Here is a 15,487-nt window from a genome sequence, read left to right as displayed (position 1 = left end):
AAATTGTCATGTATTTTAGTTTTGTTTCTAATAGTTTTGAGGGAAGTTTGAACTTTATATCTGAATAGAAACTGAAGTAAAAAATATAGAAATTTCTTAGTCTATATTAACTTGATACCAGGAACCTGCCATTCAATTGGCTTTATTAGCATGACAATTTAGATAACAATCTTGCCAAAGCATCAAAATACAGCAATATTTATTTATATATTTATTTTTGTTGTTATTATTAATATAATAATAATTATTATTATTATTAATATTAGTTGTAGTAGTAGTCGTAGTAGTGTGTTTGTAAATGGACCTGCACTTATATATCGCTTTTCTTGTTGCTTTGCGACCACTCAAATCACTTTACACTACAGACTGCCCTCATTCACCCGCTCACACACACATTCATTCTGGGAATTCATTCACACACCGATGAACGCAGCATCGGGAGCAATTTGGGGTTCAGTATCTTGCCCAAGGATACTTTGACATTTAGGCTGCCATGGTCGGGGATCGAACCACCAACCATCCACCCAGTATGTGACCAATCTACCAACTGAGCCACAACCGCCTGTTTTGTGGCGTTTGTGTGTGAGTCCTTGTCATTTGCTGTACGTCAGGTTGTTGCATGTTGATACATATTGAGTGGCAAGATGAGCCTTTTCTCCCTCTCCTAGGAGTGTATTTTTTATTTTTGAGAGCTCATTAAGAGCTCTTTAAAATCCGAAATGACGGAGCTGAACTTGTTAAAGTAGAAGCTCCTTACTTCGTAAAATATTTACATTGTATATATATATATATATATATATATATATATATATATATATATATATAATAGATACATCGTAGGACGAGGTGCATCTCCTAATAAATCTAATTGCAATTGGTATCATTGACTCACTGCCATTGTCATCCATGATTAGGACGTATGAACTTCTGAAAGCAGATATTATTGGAAAGGCAGAACTACAGGGAAATTAATAAAAATGATAAAACACTTTTTTTTTTATCTTTTTGAAATAACTTTCAGTAATAATTTGGGCTGTAATTTGAGTGTCAACGAGAGCAGAATCTTATTTCTTTCCAATAGAAATATATTTACAGCGCCAAGAAGCAGCTTTAATTTTGTGTAGATTATAGCGACCCCTGTGGACGAAAACGGTAATTGACAAACAGGATAAAAATAATTATTTGTTTCTTACTGTTGACTATTTTACATATATCTACTGAAATAGTCCCATGGTGGTCCACTGGAAGGGGACAGACTTCCCCCATTTATAGAGGCATCAGCATTAAATTGAGACTTTATAATAACCTGTTAAAAACTTCTTTTAGTTGTTTTGAATGTTTTCAAAGAAAACATAATGTGGCTACATTTGGTCTGTGTTGTGCTTTTATCAGCCATGTTATTGATGTGCACATTTTAGGAGCTACATGTGTGCTGCGTTCATGTTTCCAGGTAAGGAGCGCTCCACTCTGTGGGACCAGGTGCAGTTCTGGGAGGACGCTTACTTAGATGCTGTGATGTTGGAGCGTGAGGGCATGGGCATGGACCAGGGCCCCCAGGAGATGATCGAAAGGTTCAACATGGCTGACTTCTTTTCATCCAATCTGGCTATATTCACAGATAACTTAACATCATGAAACCTGGACCCCTGGACTAGTAATATCCGCTTTTCTTTGTTTTTTTGTCAACACAGATACTTGTCACTCGGAGATCATGACCGCAAGCGTCTGGAGGACGATGAAGACAGACTGCTGGCCACGCTGCTGCACAATATGATCGCATACATGCTGATGATGAAAGTACGGAGGCCTGTTTTAATCATGGCAAAACTGTTTGTGGATCTGTGCCAAGTTTGATTCTTCTTTTCCCTCCAGATGGCTCAACTTTTTGATCTTTTTTTTTTGTTTAGTTGAACAAAAATGATGTCAAGAAGAAAGTGAGGCGTTTGATGGGGAAGTCCCACATCGGCCTCACATACAGCCAAGAGATCAACGAGGTTCTGGACAAACTGGCCAACATGGTGAGTAGCTTTGTTTTTACTCAGCATGTTCCGTTTCTCTTTGTCTTTTGTATTTATTTAAACTTTTTTTTTTTTTTTCAGAACGGACGTGAGCTGTCCATCAGGCCCAGTGGAAGCCGCCACATCAAGAAGCAAACATTCGTTGTACATGCTGGCACTGACACCACCGGAGACATCTTTTTCATGGAGGTGTGCAAAATCTGTAACTCCTAATTCGACAACTTAAGCTCATAGAAGTTATAATAATAATAATATGAAAATATCTGTAGCTTGTCTTACAGCAGCGTGTCGAGGTTGTGATGCTTTACTAATACTACATTTTACTCCAGGTTTGTGATGACTGCATAGTCCTGCGCAGCAACATCGGCACAGTTTACGAGCGCTGGTGGTACGAGAAGCTCATCAACATGACTTACTGCCCCAAGACCAAGGTGCTGTGTCTCTGGAGACGCAACGGCCAGGAGACACAGCTCAACAAGTTCTATACCAAAAAGGTCAGAAGCTGCATCCTGTTAGTTTATTCACTTCAGGAAACTATCAGCTCGATATTCAAATAACTTTCTGTTTTGCATTCCAGTGTCGTGAACTCTACTACTGTGTTAAAGACAGTATGGAAAGAGCTGCAGCAAGACAGCAAAGCATTAAACCAGGTACGGAGTGTCTAACTTTGTCCTTTTTTTGCACTTTATTTCTTTTTTGTCTTCCTCAAGAACATCAATCTTTCTCCTTTAACATTTTTAACAGCTAGTGACTTTTTATTGTTGAGTACAGATGTAACAATACACACCGTTAACCCTTGTGCCTCACCAGGGACATTTTTTTAAACTTTTAACTTAAAAGCATTTCCATGATTTTGGGTAAATCTTTACTGCATTTGGTCAATGAGGTGTTTTCCCTTTTCTTTTCAAATTTTGAAAATCTATCATAAACAAATTAAATTATAATTTACCAAAATACAGACACTCCGAGCCAAAAATGTAAAAAATTCTATAAAAAAAAATAAAAAAAGAATTAATAATAATACATAATGGATATTTCTTGTCAAGTCAAAGTTTATTTATAGAGCACATTTAAAAACAACCTCAGTTGAACAAAAGCATTACAATAACATAAATAATAATAATACAATAACATCATACACAAATATAGTAATAAAAAAAATGAAAACAATAAAATAATACTAAAACAATACAATATTAACAAAAAAACTCAATTTAAAAACAGAGTTAGAGTTAAAAAGTAAATAAAATACAATTTCTTAGGTATGATCAGAAGAGTTAATAATAATTTATATTAATACGAATAAATATCTGGTAGTTTGGGTAGTGAGGACTTAAGTTAGTTAAAAGATTTGACTCAGTTAAAGTGTAAAATATATAAAAATAATATTGTTCAGTGGCTGCAGATATAATACACTCCAATATAGGATGACAACTCAATAGTTTGAGAGTGTTTGAGTCTGTTTAAGACATGAAAAACAGTCCTGCCCCACATCCCAGCAGGGTGTAATGTTTTTTTACACTCAGCTTGTTGAGACGTGATTAATATCTGTTTAACTCTGAACTTGTTGTTTCTTTCAGGTCCGGAGTTGGGCGGAGAGTTTCCGGTGCAGGACATGAAAACTGGCGAAGGTGGACTGCTGCAGGTCACACTGGAAGGAATCAACCTTAAATTCATGCACAGCCAGGTAAGAGGCCCGTACCACAGCAGAGAAACTGCGTCTCATCTCACACGAGGGCATGAAAATAAAAACAAAAATCACTCATGATGGTTCAGAGTCCATCCCGTCCTTCTGTCCACCTTTCTGCTCTTCACTCCTGTTTGCCTCATTTCCTTTCATCTCGTGACGTCTTCCTCTATCGTCATTCAGAATAAATCCAAACGTTAGCGATGACTGACGACATGTTTGATTGGCGGTAACTCGACCCTGATGTTTTCCCTTAGAGGAAGACTTCCTGTTTGTGCTTTTGCTTTTTTGGTTTGCTTTTTCTGTGTTTGTTGTTTTGTGCGTGTGTGTGTGTTTGTATGCATGCTTTCCCTAAACAATATTAACACATCCTTCCACACAAGTTTCTTTTTGACATCCGTGGTGCTCAAACCTCATTGTTCATTTACTGTGTGGGAGGAGACAAAGTGTTAATGTGTGTGTGTGTTGTGCATCAGTGGTAAGACGGATGACCTTGAAGCAAAGACTTTTCATTAATAATTGGCTATTTAATAGCAACTTTCACATTTAAGTTTGGACCCTTGAACATCGTCATGTGTTGTCTTCACGTCTGCGGCAGGTAGTCGTAGTCGGGGTTCGTATGTTTTCTTCAGGTTTGTTAGAGCGTTTAATGGATCAGATCAGGGAGACATTTTAACATTTTATACAGCTTTGAAAACAACAAACTAAAGAGTGAGGTGTTATCTAAGATTTAAAAATATTCTACATCTTTAAACTCAACAACAGCAATAATAAGGGGTCAGTTCACCCAAATTACATAAGCATCTTCTTACATACTCTCCATGCAGACAGTTTTGTTAAGGTTTCAGATGTTTTCTCAGAGTTTTCTGCCTCCAACTCAATTCAGTGGAGGTGAATGGAATCTCATTTGTTGTGCCTATAAATAGACACAGAGTGGACCGTCGCACTTGACTCATCAGCTGTTTGAACCCAGTTTGTAGCCACTCCAGTCCACTCCATTGACTTGGTATTGACAGAAGGAGCCTCCTTGACAATTTCATCCACCAAGAAAAATATTAGTCTCCCTTGATTTCTTCAATTTCTTGTTTATTTTTAATGCCTGGTACAACTAAAGGCACATTTGTTTGGACAAATATAATGATAACAACAACAATAGTTCAAAAGAGATTCATTTAAGAGCTGATATCTAGACATTTTCCTTGGTTTTCTTGAGAATAATTTTGGTTATTAACAAGAAAACCATGGCAAATGGCTAGATTTCAGCTCTTAAATTAAACTGTATATTTAATGTTAACTGGGCTGAAGCAAAATGTCTGTTTCTAGCTAAAACTATTAGATTTAAACATACCATATGATTATTTTATCACTCTTGTGTCTACCAGAAGGGACAAGTTGGCTGTTAGAAAGCTAATGTTAGCTATTATCCACTTATGTCCTCTTTAAAGTTCAGTTTTTAGTTCTGGGTTACTCTACTTGTTGGCTGTACATTTTACCACTCAGCAGCTTTCGACCATTTTTCTGCTTTTTTACTCGCGGATAAAATTGTCACAAAGGCTCCTTCATTCAATACAAAGTCAAAGAGAGCGTTCCTTTTTTGGACTTTTTATGGACTTTCTACCCAAAAACACAAAGCTTTAACAGCTAAATACTCAAATATACTTAGTTAAAAGGAGACTTGAAAAGAATAAAAAATATTAAATGATAATGCATTTCTCATAAAATGTCAGGCAGGGCAAATATAGTTTCATTGATGTGAGCATCACAAATGAAATTACATTAATCTGTTTTAAAACCAAAAATGTTTTGCTTGGCCAGATACAATGTACAGGTGCATCTCAAACAATTTGAATATCATAGAAAAGTTAATTTATGTCAGTAATTCAATTCAAAGAGTGGAAATGAAGACCTAAATTGTAGTGTTTCAAAAAAAATGAATATTACAAAAGACCAATTCTAAAAAGTATGTTTAATATGGAAATGTTGGCCTCTGAAAAGTATGTCCATCTATATGGACTCAATACTTTGTTGGGGGTATTTGACTTGAACTAGTGGAAATTGACTTTTCCATCATATTCTAATGTATTGAGATGAACCTGTATTTATATAATTTGGGTGAACTAACCTTTTATGTTATGATTACTTTACATTTGCTTTTTTTCTATCTTGAGATATGTCATTATCATACTAGCACAGTACAGTTAAACGTGAGACTGTAGAGCATCACATTCTTAAAGAAATAACAGATTTTCATTGGCGACTTTGCTGCAGTTGTGAGATTGTGAGTATTTGCAGGTCAGCTTGTGAGTTCTGAGTAAAACGGTTCTACCAAACATTCAGAAAGATCTTCAATTATTTATCTATTATTAATTTGACTAAACTGAGCGTTCTAGTGAGCGAGCGCTGGGTGTGCTCGCTCTGCAGTGAGATGGTGTCGGAGGTGACCATCAGTGACTGCCCTCATGTATCTGTGCTGCTGTGTGAGCAAGTGGTGTTGGTGCCAGCCCTTGTTGCTGGAGGAGGAGGCATGGAGGGCTCTGGGGGACTGAGATGTTTAAAGTCCAGGAAAACAAAGGTGAATCCAGCTCTCAACACCCTAGTCAAACCTCTAGTCCTCTTTTTTCCCTCTCCTATTTCCTAGTTTTTGGGGGCTGATTCCTCTTGTGAATGTTTTTTTTTCTCTTCCATATTGGCTCTGGTAACTTCTTAGCTAGATTCTTGATTTGAATCCGTGGACGAGGCTCCCGTGGATAGCGCCCTCTCGGAGTGTCGTCGAGTGTTTGTGCTCTTCTGTCCGATAATAATCCAAACCATTTCTCTCCCATGCTCTCTCCCCCTGCAAGGAGCGGAAGGTACACAACCTCTGCTGTGTTTGCTTATTAGCAGTTACATCTTATTGGGTTCCTTGTTTTTGTTCTTCCTCTATCTTTTTCTTTTTCCTGTCGTAGCTGTATGGCAAATCTAATTTTGTGTCCTTGTCTACATTTTTATATGGAACTTCCATGTATGCATCATATGGGCCATATTGCATCTCTGAGCATTAAAAGAAATGTGTTTTTTTGAACAACCTTTGCTGTTTACATCCAAATATAACTATCCAGCTCTGATACACTTCATTGATGAAACACGTCAGTTAGTTTTGAGCAGACTAAAATGCATTTCTCCTCATTTTAACCGTCGCCCATGTATGCGTTTGATCATGGAAACTTCTCATAGTGTGCTTTTCTTTTCTTTCCTTAGCTGTTAAAAGCTTGCACTCCATGTGTAGTTGTTTTATTTTGACCTTTCATACTGAATAAAACAAGTTTAAACATGGTTAATTTCTTAAATATGAAGTGTTTACTTTTCATCCAGTGTTGTTGAGTTAATAATGTTCTGTCTTGTTTTGTTTGTTTTTTGTTTGTTTTTAGGTTTTCATAGAGCTGAGTCACATTAAAAAGTGCAATACAGTGAAGGGAGTCTTTGTCCTGGAGGAATTTGGTAATTACACCATCTATTGATTCTCGGCCTGTACTCGGCACGGCAGTAACTCAGCTTCATGGCAAATGTATTGACGAGAGCTAATAAGGGTTTCTCTAAATTGGATACTCACTCACCTCGAGGAACAGCGAGACACTGATGTCTGTGGGTGATTAAGTGAGTGATGAATTCTTCAGAGGCCGTGCTTTTCTTTCAATCACACAGGCAGAGCAGAAGTTTGGAGTCAGCAACATTTCATTTAGTTGATAAAGAGGGACAGGGCTGGTGAGAGGAATAGTAAGTCTGAGAAAGGACAGAAAGTCTAACTGTAGAAATAAAAACTAATATGTGTAATTGTGTTTCTCACTTAAAGGTCTAATATGTAGGATTTTTTTTTCTAAAAGAACACACATATATATATATATATATATATATATATATATATATATATATATATATATATATATACAAAAACAATCCTAATTTATGAAACGTGTCTCTATCTGCAGAGATTCTGCCCTCTGACATTTTTGCACCTTTTTGGACACAAAGCTACAAAATATAGCAGAAAAAAACAAATATTGTGAGGTCAAACACCAAGTTCAGCAGGCTTCAAGAAAACACCCAAAACAGATGGAAGTTACTTTAACAGGAACAACTTTAACGTTTCCCCTGAAACAGGTTCAAAAGCAAGACCGAAGTTAATGCAACTTTATGAATGAAATATTAATTTCATAATGCAGTGCTTTTCAACCTTTTCAATTTAGGGCATTTCAAAGCCTGATTATTAATATTGGATTTTAGACTTTTTAAGACCTTTAAGGACCTGCAGGAGCCCTGATAATTATATATATTTACATATTTTACTATGCAAACCATAACATTTGTAGCATAGCAGCACTATCTCACTTGAGACCTAGCTGTTCAGTTTTCCTGGAAAACAATCACCAGTTTTTGTAGTTTTAGCTCTTAAACTCATTTGTTGCAGTGAATCAGAACATTTTTTGAATCCAAGAAGTGAAATGGCTTTTCTATATTTTGACTCAAAAAACTATGTCACCTTATTTGGAACATATAGTGGAATATTCATTTTAATTTTCCATGTGAAAAGGTTAATAGATAATATTGTATTTTTTGGAATAAAAGGCAAAAACTATAATATTTTGTGCATGTAATCACGGTCAGTAAAAAAAAAGGCCTTCCGCTGTAAAATCAATATTTTATATTGCGTTACTACATGAACAAAGAGGCCCATTTTGAAAGCCAACCGTATCTAGGGTTTCATTTTCATTTTGATAAAGATGAAGTTCAGACAGTTAAAGGAAGGGAGCCTAATAGAGAGAAGAGAGGGTTTGTTTCGAGGTTCAGGCTGCTCCTGTAGGAGTTTAAAGGGTTAGTACACTGTTTATATTTCTAGGAACAAGTTGGTAAAGTGACTTGAGTGGGTCAGGGTTACTGTGGTTACTGTGATCGTCAGGGTGAGAGCCAGGCTGGGTTACTGTCGTGTCTCTGTGCTGCTTTTGTAATGTTGCCCTCATCTTTGCCACTATGAAAACCTTCATTCTCCAGCAGGTAAAGTGTTGTCACCTTTCTCCTTTCTTACTCAAACAAGTGCTGAATATTTCCTCACACCATCCTTTTCATTGATTAATTTTGTTTCTGTACGATTATGAGTTTCCCCTCCGCTTCCTTCATCACTTGCTTTTCATTTCGGATAATCACCCCAGACTCCATCTGTCACTCTCTGATAGTCTGCCTCTGAATCTCAGCAGATCTGTTCTGTTGTTTGGGGTTTAACGTTTCCCCCCTTCAGCCCCTTCATCTGTGCAGATCTCAGCCTCCTCATCTCCTGCTACGGGTTCACAGTTACTAATGAAAAGTCGATCTGTCCGCCAGGCAGTGACACGGTCCCGGGTCAAAGGATTTTGGCCTCTTGTAGCTGCTTTTCTGTGACGTCTATTAACTTTCAGTTCACTGGGGTTGGAAGAGTTGGGGGAGGGGAGGTTGTCCTTTTTTTTCTTGTTTTTTTTTCACATTTTGAAACTTTACAACCTTTGCACTTTCTTGTTACAAGACATTTGTGTTATTATTTGTCCATTTTGTGGGCCAGGAACGTCTCACCAACAGGTTTTTTTAATTATTACACCAGAAACTGACCTTTCAAAGGATCATATACCAGTTAAATGATGAAATCTGATCATTTAACTAGTCAGAATATTATTACATTTCAACAAAATGAGGATTTAATAACAGTAGACGAGCCACTCCTGCCCTCGTCACCCTCTAAAGTCCAGGACTGTTTTCGTTGACTCTTCCTGGCCCACGTCCCATTTTACACCTTGTTGAAAGTCTGCCCCCTTTGACCCCACACCCCCCAAAAAGCTCTCAAGCATGAACTCATTAAGGTTCCTGCTGCCTTTGAATTCTTTGTTTTGTCTCTTGCACCGGCATAGTTCCTGAAACTAAAGAAGTGGTGATCCACAAGTACAAGACCCCCATGGTGAGTCCTCACGTCTTCTGTCAGAGTCGATGCTTTTTTTTTTTTTTTTTTTTTACAAGTGCATGTAGAGAACCAGCAGCAGAAATGTGACTTTTGTATCTGTAAACACGGCTGCTGTGGAGGTTCCCCAGGAACACTAACATGAATTTAAGTCTGAAAACTGAAGCACTTAACACTTGCTTTATTAAGTGTGAATTAATCAGTAAGAGTGCAGCAGTTTGACTCCGTCTGGTCGTTAAAGGATTACAGCACCTTTCTGAGAGTTTAACCTCGTGGTCTCCTTACTGAGTGGCACCCAAGTTATGTGTCCACTTCATTTTACTGGATTTTGGAGCATGTTTAGTACCAAAGTAGCACTAGGGGTGGGAACAATTAATTGATGATTGATTAATGGTTGTTAAGAATTTGATTGATCGCGTGGAATTTTTAATTGATCTGTGTGATTTTTTTATTTTATCTTTGACGTATCAGCGTATCAGTAGGCTACTCACTGAACTGAAACACGGCTGATCGTTCAGTTCTGCGGGCGTACGTCAATAAGCCAATGAGCTGAGAATTAAGTTGGATAAAGCTACAGTTTGCAAACTGAAAGTTGCAAAAGCAATTATAAAACACACAGAAATACAAGAGTATTAGTTGGAGCAAAACTAGCTTACTGTATCAGACCTTGCTAGCATGAATTACTAGTTTTATTTTTTTATCCAAAACTTATTTAAACACAAAACTCTTTTAAATATGCAAGATTACTGTGAAAACTAACCTCATGCCTCCTGGGGGCTAAAACATAAAACATTGAACTCCTTGACGTTCTCTTTACAGTAATTTATAATCTCACGTGAGTTAGTTTAACGATCTTTATGAAGTCTCTTGTCCTTTCAAAATAAAAGCGTCCGTTATCAAAACAGGCTTTTGCATAGTGTGTATATGTATATTTTATTTTGCCCATGTATGCATACAGATTAACCGATTAATTGATTGTTAACGTTCTAGATAATCAAGTTAAAAATGTTGTGGGCATCCAAATTAGAAATTTACATTTTAAGTAATGTCCACATTCAAGTTCTTGAGTTAAAATATTATAGAGGACTCCAGTGCTTGCACAAAATAGAATCTGAAGTCTATGAGACGTTACTTGAACAGAAATAATGTTCACAGATGAGTAAATGTGTTGTAGCCGAGGGTTACAAGTTGCGTCTAGACTTATGAAGGTAATAAAATAAAAACAGAGGCTCCGTACTTTGAACTAAAACTATTTATCTTTTCCCAGAAAAGTCAAATATTGATCGATTTATTTTATTTATTTAATGTTGCAGTGGGGGAAATGAGGTTTTACAGTAAAGGATCATTTCATTCAGGCTCTATAAGGGGGCTGATTGTCTGATTTAATAGCATGAAAGATTGCATTTATAAATCGGAGCACCCACAAGACCAAAGGAAGCACCAGCAGAGCGCTTTTTAACATTTTTGAGTGATTCTGATAGAAAGAAGCAAAACGTGCCTCCCGCTGCTGAATTTTAGGATTAAATTTGGGCCAAAAAGTTTTATTTCCAACAAAAAAAAACACCAGAATAAATTATGTCTGTCTATTCCTTCGTCCCTTTTCAGTTTTTACAAACAATGATGCACCTAGACACAAACAGACAAAGAAACCTCGATGTCTTGAGGAGTTGCAGCATTTATTGTTGCACAAACTTTACATTAACCTGTTACCCGGTGCTAACCACTAAACCAAACAAAATCTTTTCCAATCTGATGCAAACTCGTCTGCTCACACTGCGTTCTCCGACACCGTTGCTCTCTTTGTCACCCTCGCTCCCCTGCTCACTCCCACACATACAAACAACATAAAGCTTATAAACAGGAGCATAATTCACTCAGAGGAAACTCAGTACAACGGATTACTGTATTATTCACATTACATTTCTTCCCATTTATTCACGTTATGTCATTTTGCTCTAACGAAATAACTGCAAGAAAAGCAGTAGAATATAACTATGGCTGCAGGTTATGTTAGGTAACATTGGAAGAGTCACACAGCTACTGCAGAAAAAGTCAAGTGAATCAAACCAAGTCCTTGGAATGAGACTTTTACGGCCCGTAAAATACCAATTGTACACCAAACCACAGAATCAGTAACGCTCTGCAAAGTTATTAGTGGTGAAAATCTCCACAGGGTACCTTTTAAAATACTGAAGTCTGCAACAGTTAATAATCCTACAGTATTTAGACTAAAAGCAGCCTTTTGTCTGTCTTTGTTTTTTGTGTTATTTTTAACTAAACACAGCTGTGACCTCACACCGGGGCCGCTATCCTCCTCATGGTTGTTTTTTCTTCCTGCAGGCACATCAGATCTGTTACTCCGTCCTCTGCCTTTTCTCCTACGTGGCGGCAGTGAAGGGGAAGGAGGCGGAAGGAAAACCCAAGATTCTGTCACCGAGACCCCTTCCTAGCTAGTCTATGCCCCGTGCCCCCCCACCCCACCCCGCCTCCCTCACCTCCACCCCCGTCCTAGGAGTGCCTCGGTATCTCAGCTCTAAAACCCCACAGACTTCTGACAATCCCTACGTTTATTCTAAGCACACGATCCCCGCTCCCTTCCCTCTTGTATATACAAGCCTCAGACCCTTTTTAGACCCTGTCGTGTAGACGTGTTTAGTCTGTGATGTCGTGTAAATACTTCCTCATCGCCGTCGTCCCTATGATCATACCAACTAGCTAAATGTTTGCCTGCTCCTTAACTCGGGAGAAGTGACTCCCCGCGAGCTCTCCTCCTCAGTGTGAAGACCCAACTGTTTTTACCGATAGGAGATGTGAGGGATTGCAGCCGAAGGCACAGAGTGCATGCAGGTCCCGTGCACAGCCTTGACATTCACTACAGAGTAGCCCCCCCCGCCTCCATTCGACTGTGTGAGTTATTCTGTGATACGTGGTTACTGTAAAGTTCCAGTCTGTCCAAGTTTAAACTGGTGAAACATCCAGAGACCCTGTTGTCGTGCAGGATGTCCCATACTGAAAAACGCTACTGTATACTGCACCAGAGCACCGCATGTAAACGCTTCTTAAAAGTGTTTGAACCCCAAAATTATGTGAGTGTTCGCAGATGTGTTCTCTTGCCCTAGATCGAATTACTGTTCTAGTTCTACTGTAAAATCTCTCGTCTGTGGTCTGCTGTTATTAATTGCATGTTACTATGATGATGAAAAAATAAATATTATATATATTTCTATATATAGTATTTATTTAATATATACAAATATTGACTGTACATTTCTCTGGAAAAATAATGTTACAAATTGTTGATTTGCTAGATGTGCAATACTTAATGAGTAGTTAGCCATTGCCAGAGCCATGTTTTTTGAGTTACCTGGCTTTCACAGGGTGAAGAATGTAAGAGAGAACTTTTTTTTTTCTATAGTTCATATTGATTGAAGTGAATATGATGAATTCAGTTTGACTGTGTGGAGTTTGTCTTTTAAAGGTAAATCAACCAATCACATGTGGTTTAAAAAAAAAACAGCTGCTGTGTTGCTCTCTGTGGTGCAAACTTTTAGAGCATTTTGCACTCAGGCCACGCCCCAATCTGTGACGCTGTAACAGGTGTGTTAAACGACAGCAGGTGGTGGAGCTGCTGGGTTGAACTTCAGAGAGGGTAAAGTACGTTTTTCCATTCAGATTCAGCCTCTAAAAGCCATATGAAATGTTTCTCTGACAGTCTAAAGTGTTTGTGATGCTGTTGATTCATGTTTTGTTTTTAATTCTAGTCGCTATAGCAATTATGTGTCGTTTCTGTGCTGAATTGAAATTAAGTGGAAACCAAACGTACCTGGTTCACACCAGCCTTTCGCCACAGTGTGTAGTGTGTGACTGCAGGGGGCACTGTTGCGTTGATGCTTTCTACAAGTGGTTGTTAAAGAGTGCTGCAGGGATGACGTGTTTTTGTTGGCCAAAAGGGGGGTTTTAGCAGTAGTGGTATAAAAAGCGACAAAGTACATCCCAGGATGAGCCTGCTGTGAATGAATGACTTCGAGGAACCTATTTTTAGACTTTTTTTGTTGCTTTTTGAATCTGTTTATGCAACAAAACCACTTGGTTTTAGGTCAAAGTTTTGGGTCAAAATAGACTGTGTTCAAAGGTTTTAAGGCAGAAAACCCTGAAGGTTAACCTCCCCTGTATTTTTTTTATTTTTTTTATTTCCAGGTACAGGGTCAAATGTTCCTGTACCTGGAAATTCAAAAAATATTGTCATTACCATCTCATTGGCCTTTATAAAGTCTGAATGAGACCAGAAAGAAATCTGTGCAAAAGCAGAATAAATAATTATAATTTAGAAAAATTTGACTTGGAGACTTAAACATAATTCATTAAGAGCAACCAGTTGTAGACAGTATGACTACATTCATGCAACAATGCCTCCTGCAATCACACTGAGGTCAATCTCTGAACCCATCAGTCTGAAGACCATTTAGCCTCTTGGTGATTATTTGCAGTTTACAGTTTGATTCACAACTGGAGACACGATAATCAAGTTGGAGTTGAGAGAAGATGTTTACGACCAGATCGCTTCTCTGTATATGGATGAAGATATATTTTTAAAAAAGCTAAATCATCATTGAAACAGTAGACAATGGGTTCAGAAATGCATTTTCAACCAATGCATTTCACCTCTTTTGCACTCCAAACGGACTGTTCACCTGCAGTCAACCAAATCCCCCTGAAACATGGTCGGTCAATACGAATGGGACTCCAAACGGAAACCAGAATGCTTCAGAAACCAAACTCCAGTCCCTCGATGACGCTTGGCTGCTACTACAGATTCAATTGTTAAGTTGGAAATTACAATTAGCATTTTAAGCTATTTTCTGACAGAATTTGACTAAAGTTTAAAATTTGTTATGTCCGACCATAGACTGTATTAAAGTAATTAACACTGTAACGCAACCTACTGGTCTGTGGACTCAGGTTTAAAGCCTCAAGATTGGCATTTTGTGATTGGCTTCACCTTTCAGACCTGGAGGTTGCCACTTAGTTAATTGAAAAACTCTGGATTCTTGGTCACAGAACATGGTGTAACACCAGGACTGTTTAGTCAGGTTTAAAAGTAACCGCATGTTTTCACGTCACAGATTGGGTTGTGCCTAAAGTACAAAATGGTCCAAACTGTCAAACAGCAGTTTTCTGTCCTGTGGTTGATCTTTCTGACGTGTTGAAGCCTGACAGAGAAGATCCGAAGAGTCTTAATGTTGTTTTTCTGTTCTGTGATAGTAAAGAACAGTTGAATCTGGTCCTATCGCATTTGCTGGCCCATTAACTTTCACAATATGTGTGTGTGTGCGTGCGTGCTTGTGTGTCTATGTGGTGAACAGTTTCTTCAGATCAGCAATATATCGGTACAGCTAATATCACTGGAAGGTGTTTTTTTAATTCTGACATGCTTGTATTTTTAGTGATTTAACTTTGCGAAGAGTTCAGAATAGGCTGTTCCACCCACGATTAAAACGCCACGTGTTGGTGTAAATGAGACCGAAGTCGATCTGACGCAGGTCTAAAACTGGTTTGGGAACACAGCTCTTTAAGGTTAAAAGGACATTATGTTAAACTGGAGTATTACAACTCTGTCATTGTACGAGCAGGCTGATGTAATGAGAGGGAGTAAATGAGATGCCAGGTGTAAGTATTCCTATTTATAGAATATGTACAGCTTTGGCAATATAATAAAGTTATCGCAAATAAAGCTCAGCCCAGTTCATCGTTCATCCTTTTATGAAGAAGGAAAAATAAGGTGAAACAAATGTGTTTTACAAAATAAAAGTTTGCCTAATAGTTTGA

At 37.9% G+C, this 15,487-nt stretch overlaps 1 protein-coding gene across 9 annotated transcripts in view; it reads left to right on the top strand.

The window, feature by feature from the left end:
* Positions 1 to 15,392, top strand: part of madd (MAP-kinase activating death domain) — a 75,042-nt gene extending 59,650 nt beyond the window's left edge. For 6 of the 9 annotated variants that reach the window (XM_059347596.1, XM_059347590.1, XM_059347568.1 and 3 more), the window contains 10 exons: positions 1,451 to 1,571; positions 1,692 to 1,797; positions 1,908 to 2,018; positions 2,100 to 2,207; positions 2,348 to 2,512; positions 2,596 to 2,668; positions 3,599 to 3,705; positions 7,113 to 7,182; positions 9,615 to 9,661; positions 12,002 to 15,392. In XM_059347596.1, the coding sequence (XP_059203579.1) occupies positions 1,451 to 1,571; positions 1,692 to 1,797; positions 1,908 to 2,018; positions 2,100 to 2,207; positions 2,348 to 2,512; positions 2,596 to 2,668; positions 3,599 to 3,705; positions 7,113 to 7,182; positions 9,615 to 9,661; positions 12,002 to 12,115 (1,022 nt within the window). In that variant the 3' untranslated portion in view covers positions 12,116 to 15,392. The remainder of the gene's footprint in view (positions 1 to 1,450; positions 1,572 to 1,691; positions 1,798 to 1,907; positions 2,019 to 2,099; positions 2,208 to 2,347; positions 2,513 to 2,595; positions 2,669 to 3,598; positions 3,706 to 7,112; positions 7,183 to 9,614; positions 9,662 to 12,001) is intronic. The other 3 variants (XM_059347591.1, XM_059347578.1, XM_059347587.1) reach the window with 1 other exon arrangement.
* Positions 15,393 to 15,487: the final 95 nt, after the last annotated feature.

Source organism: Centropristis striata, chromosome 2 (assembly GCF_030273125.1).
Source record: "Centropristis striata isolate RG_2023a ecotype Rhode Island chromosome 2, C.striata_1.0, whole genome shotgun sequence".
Lineage (NCBI taxonomy): Eukaryota > Metazoa > Chordata > Actinopteri > Perciformes > Serranidae > Centropristis > Centropristis striata.
The sequence above is the reverse complement of the archived record's forward strand: the minus strand, read 5'-3'. Positions and strand labels throughout refer to the sequence as shown.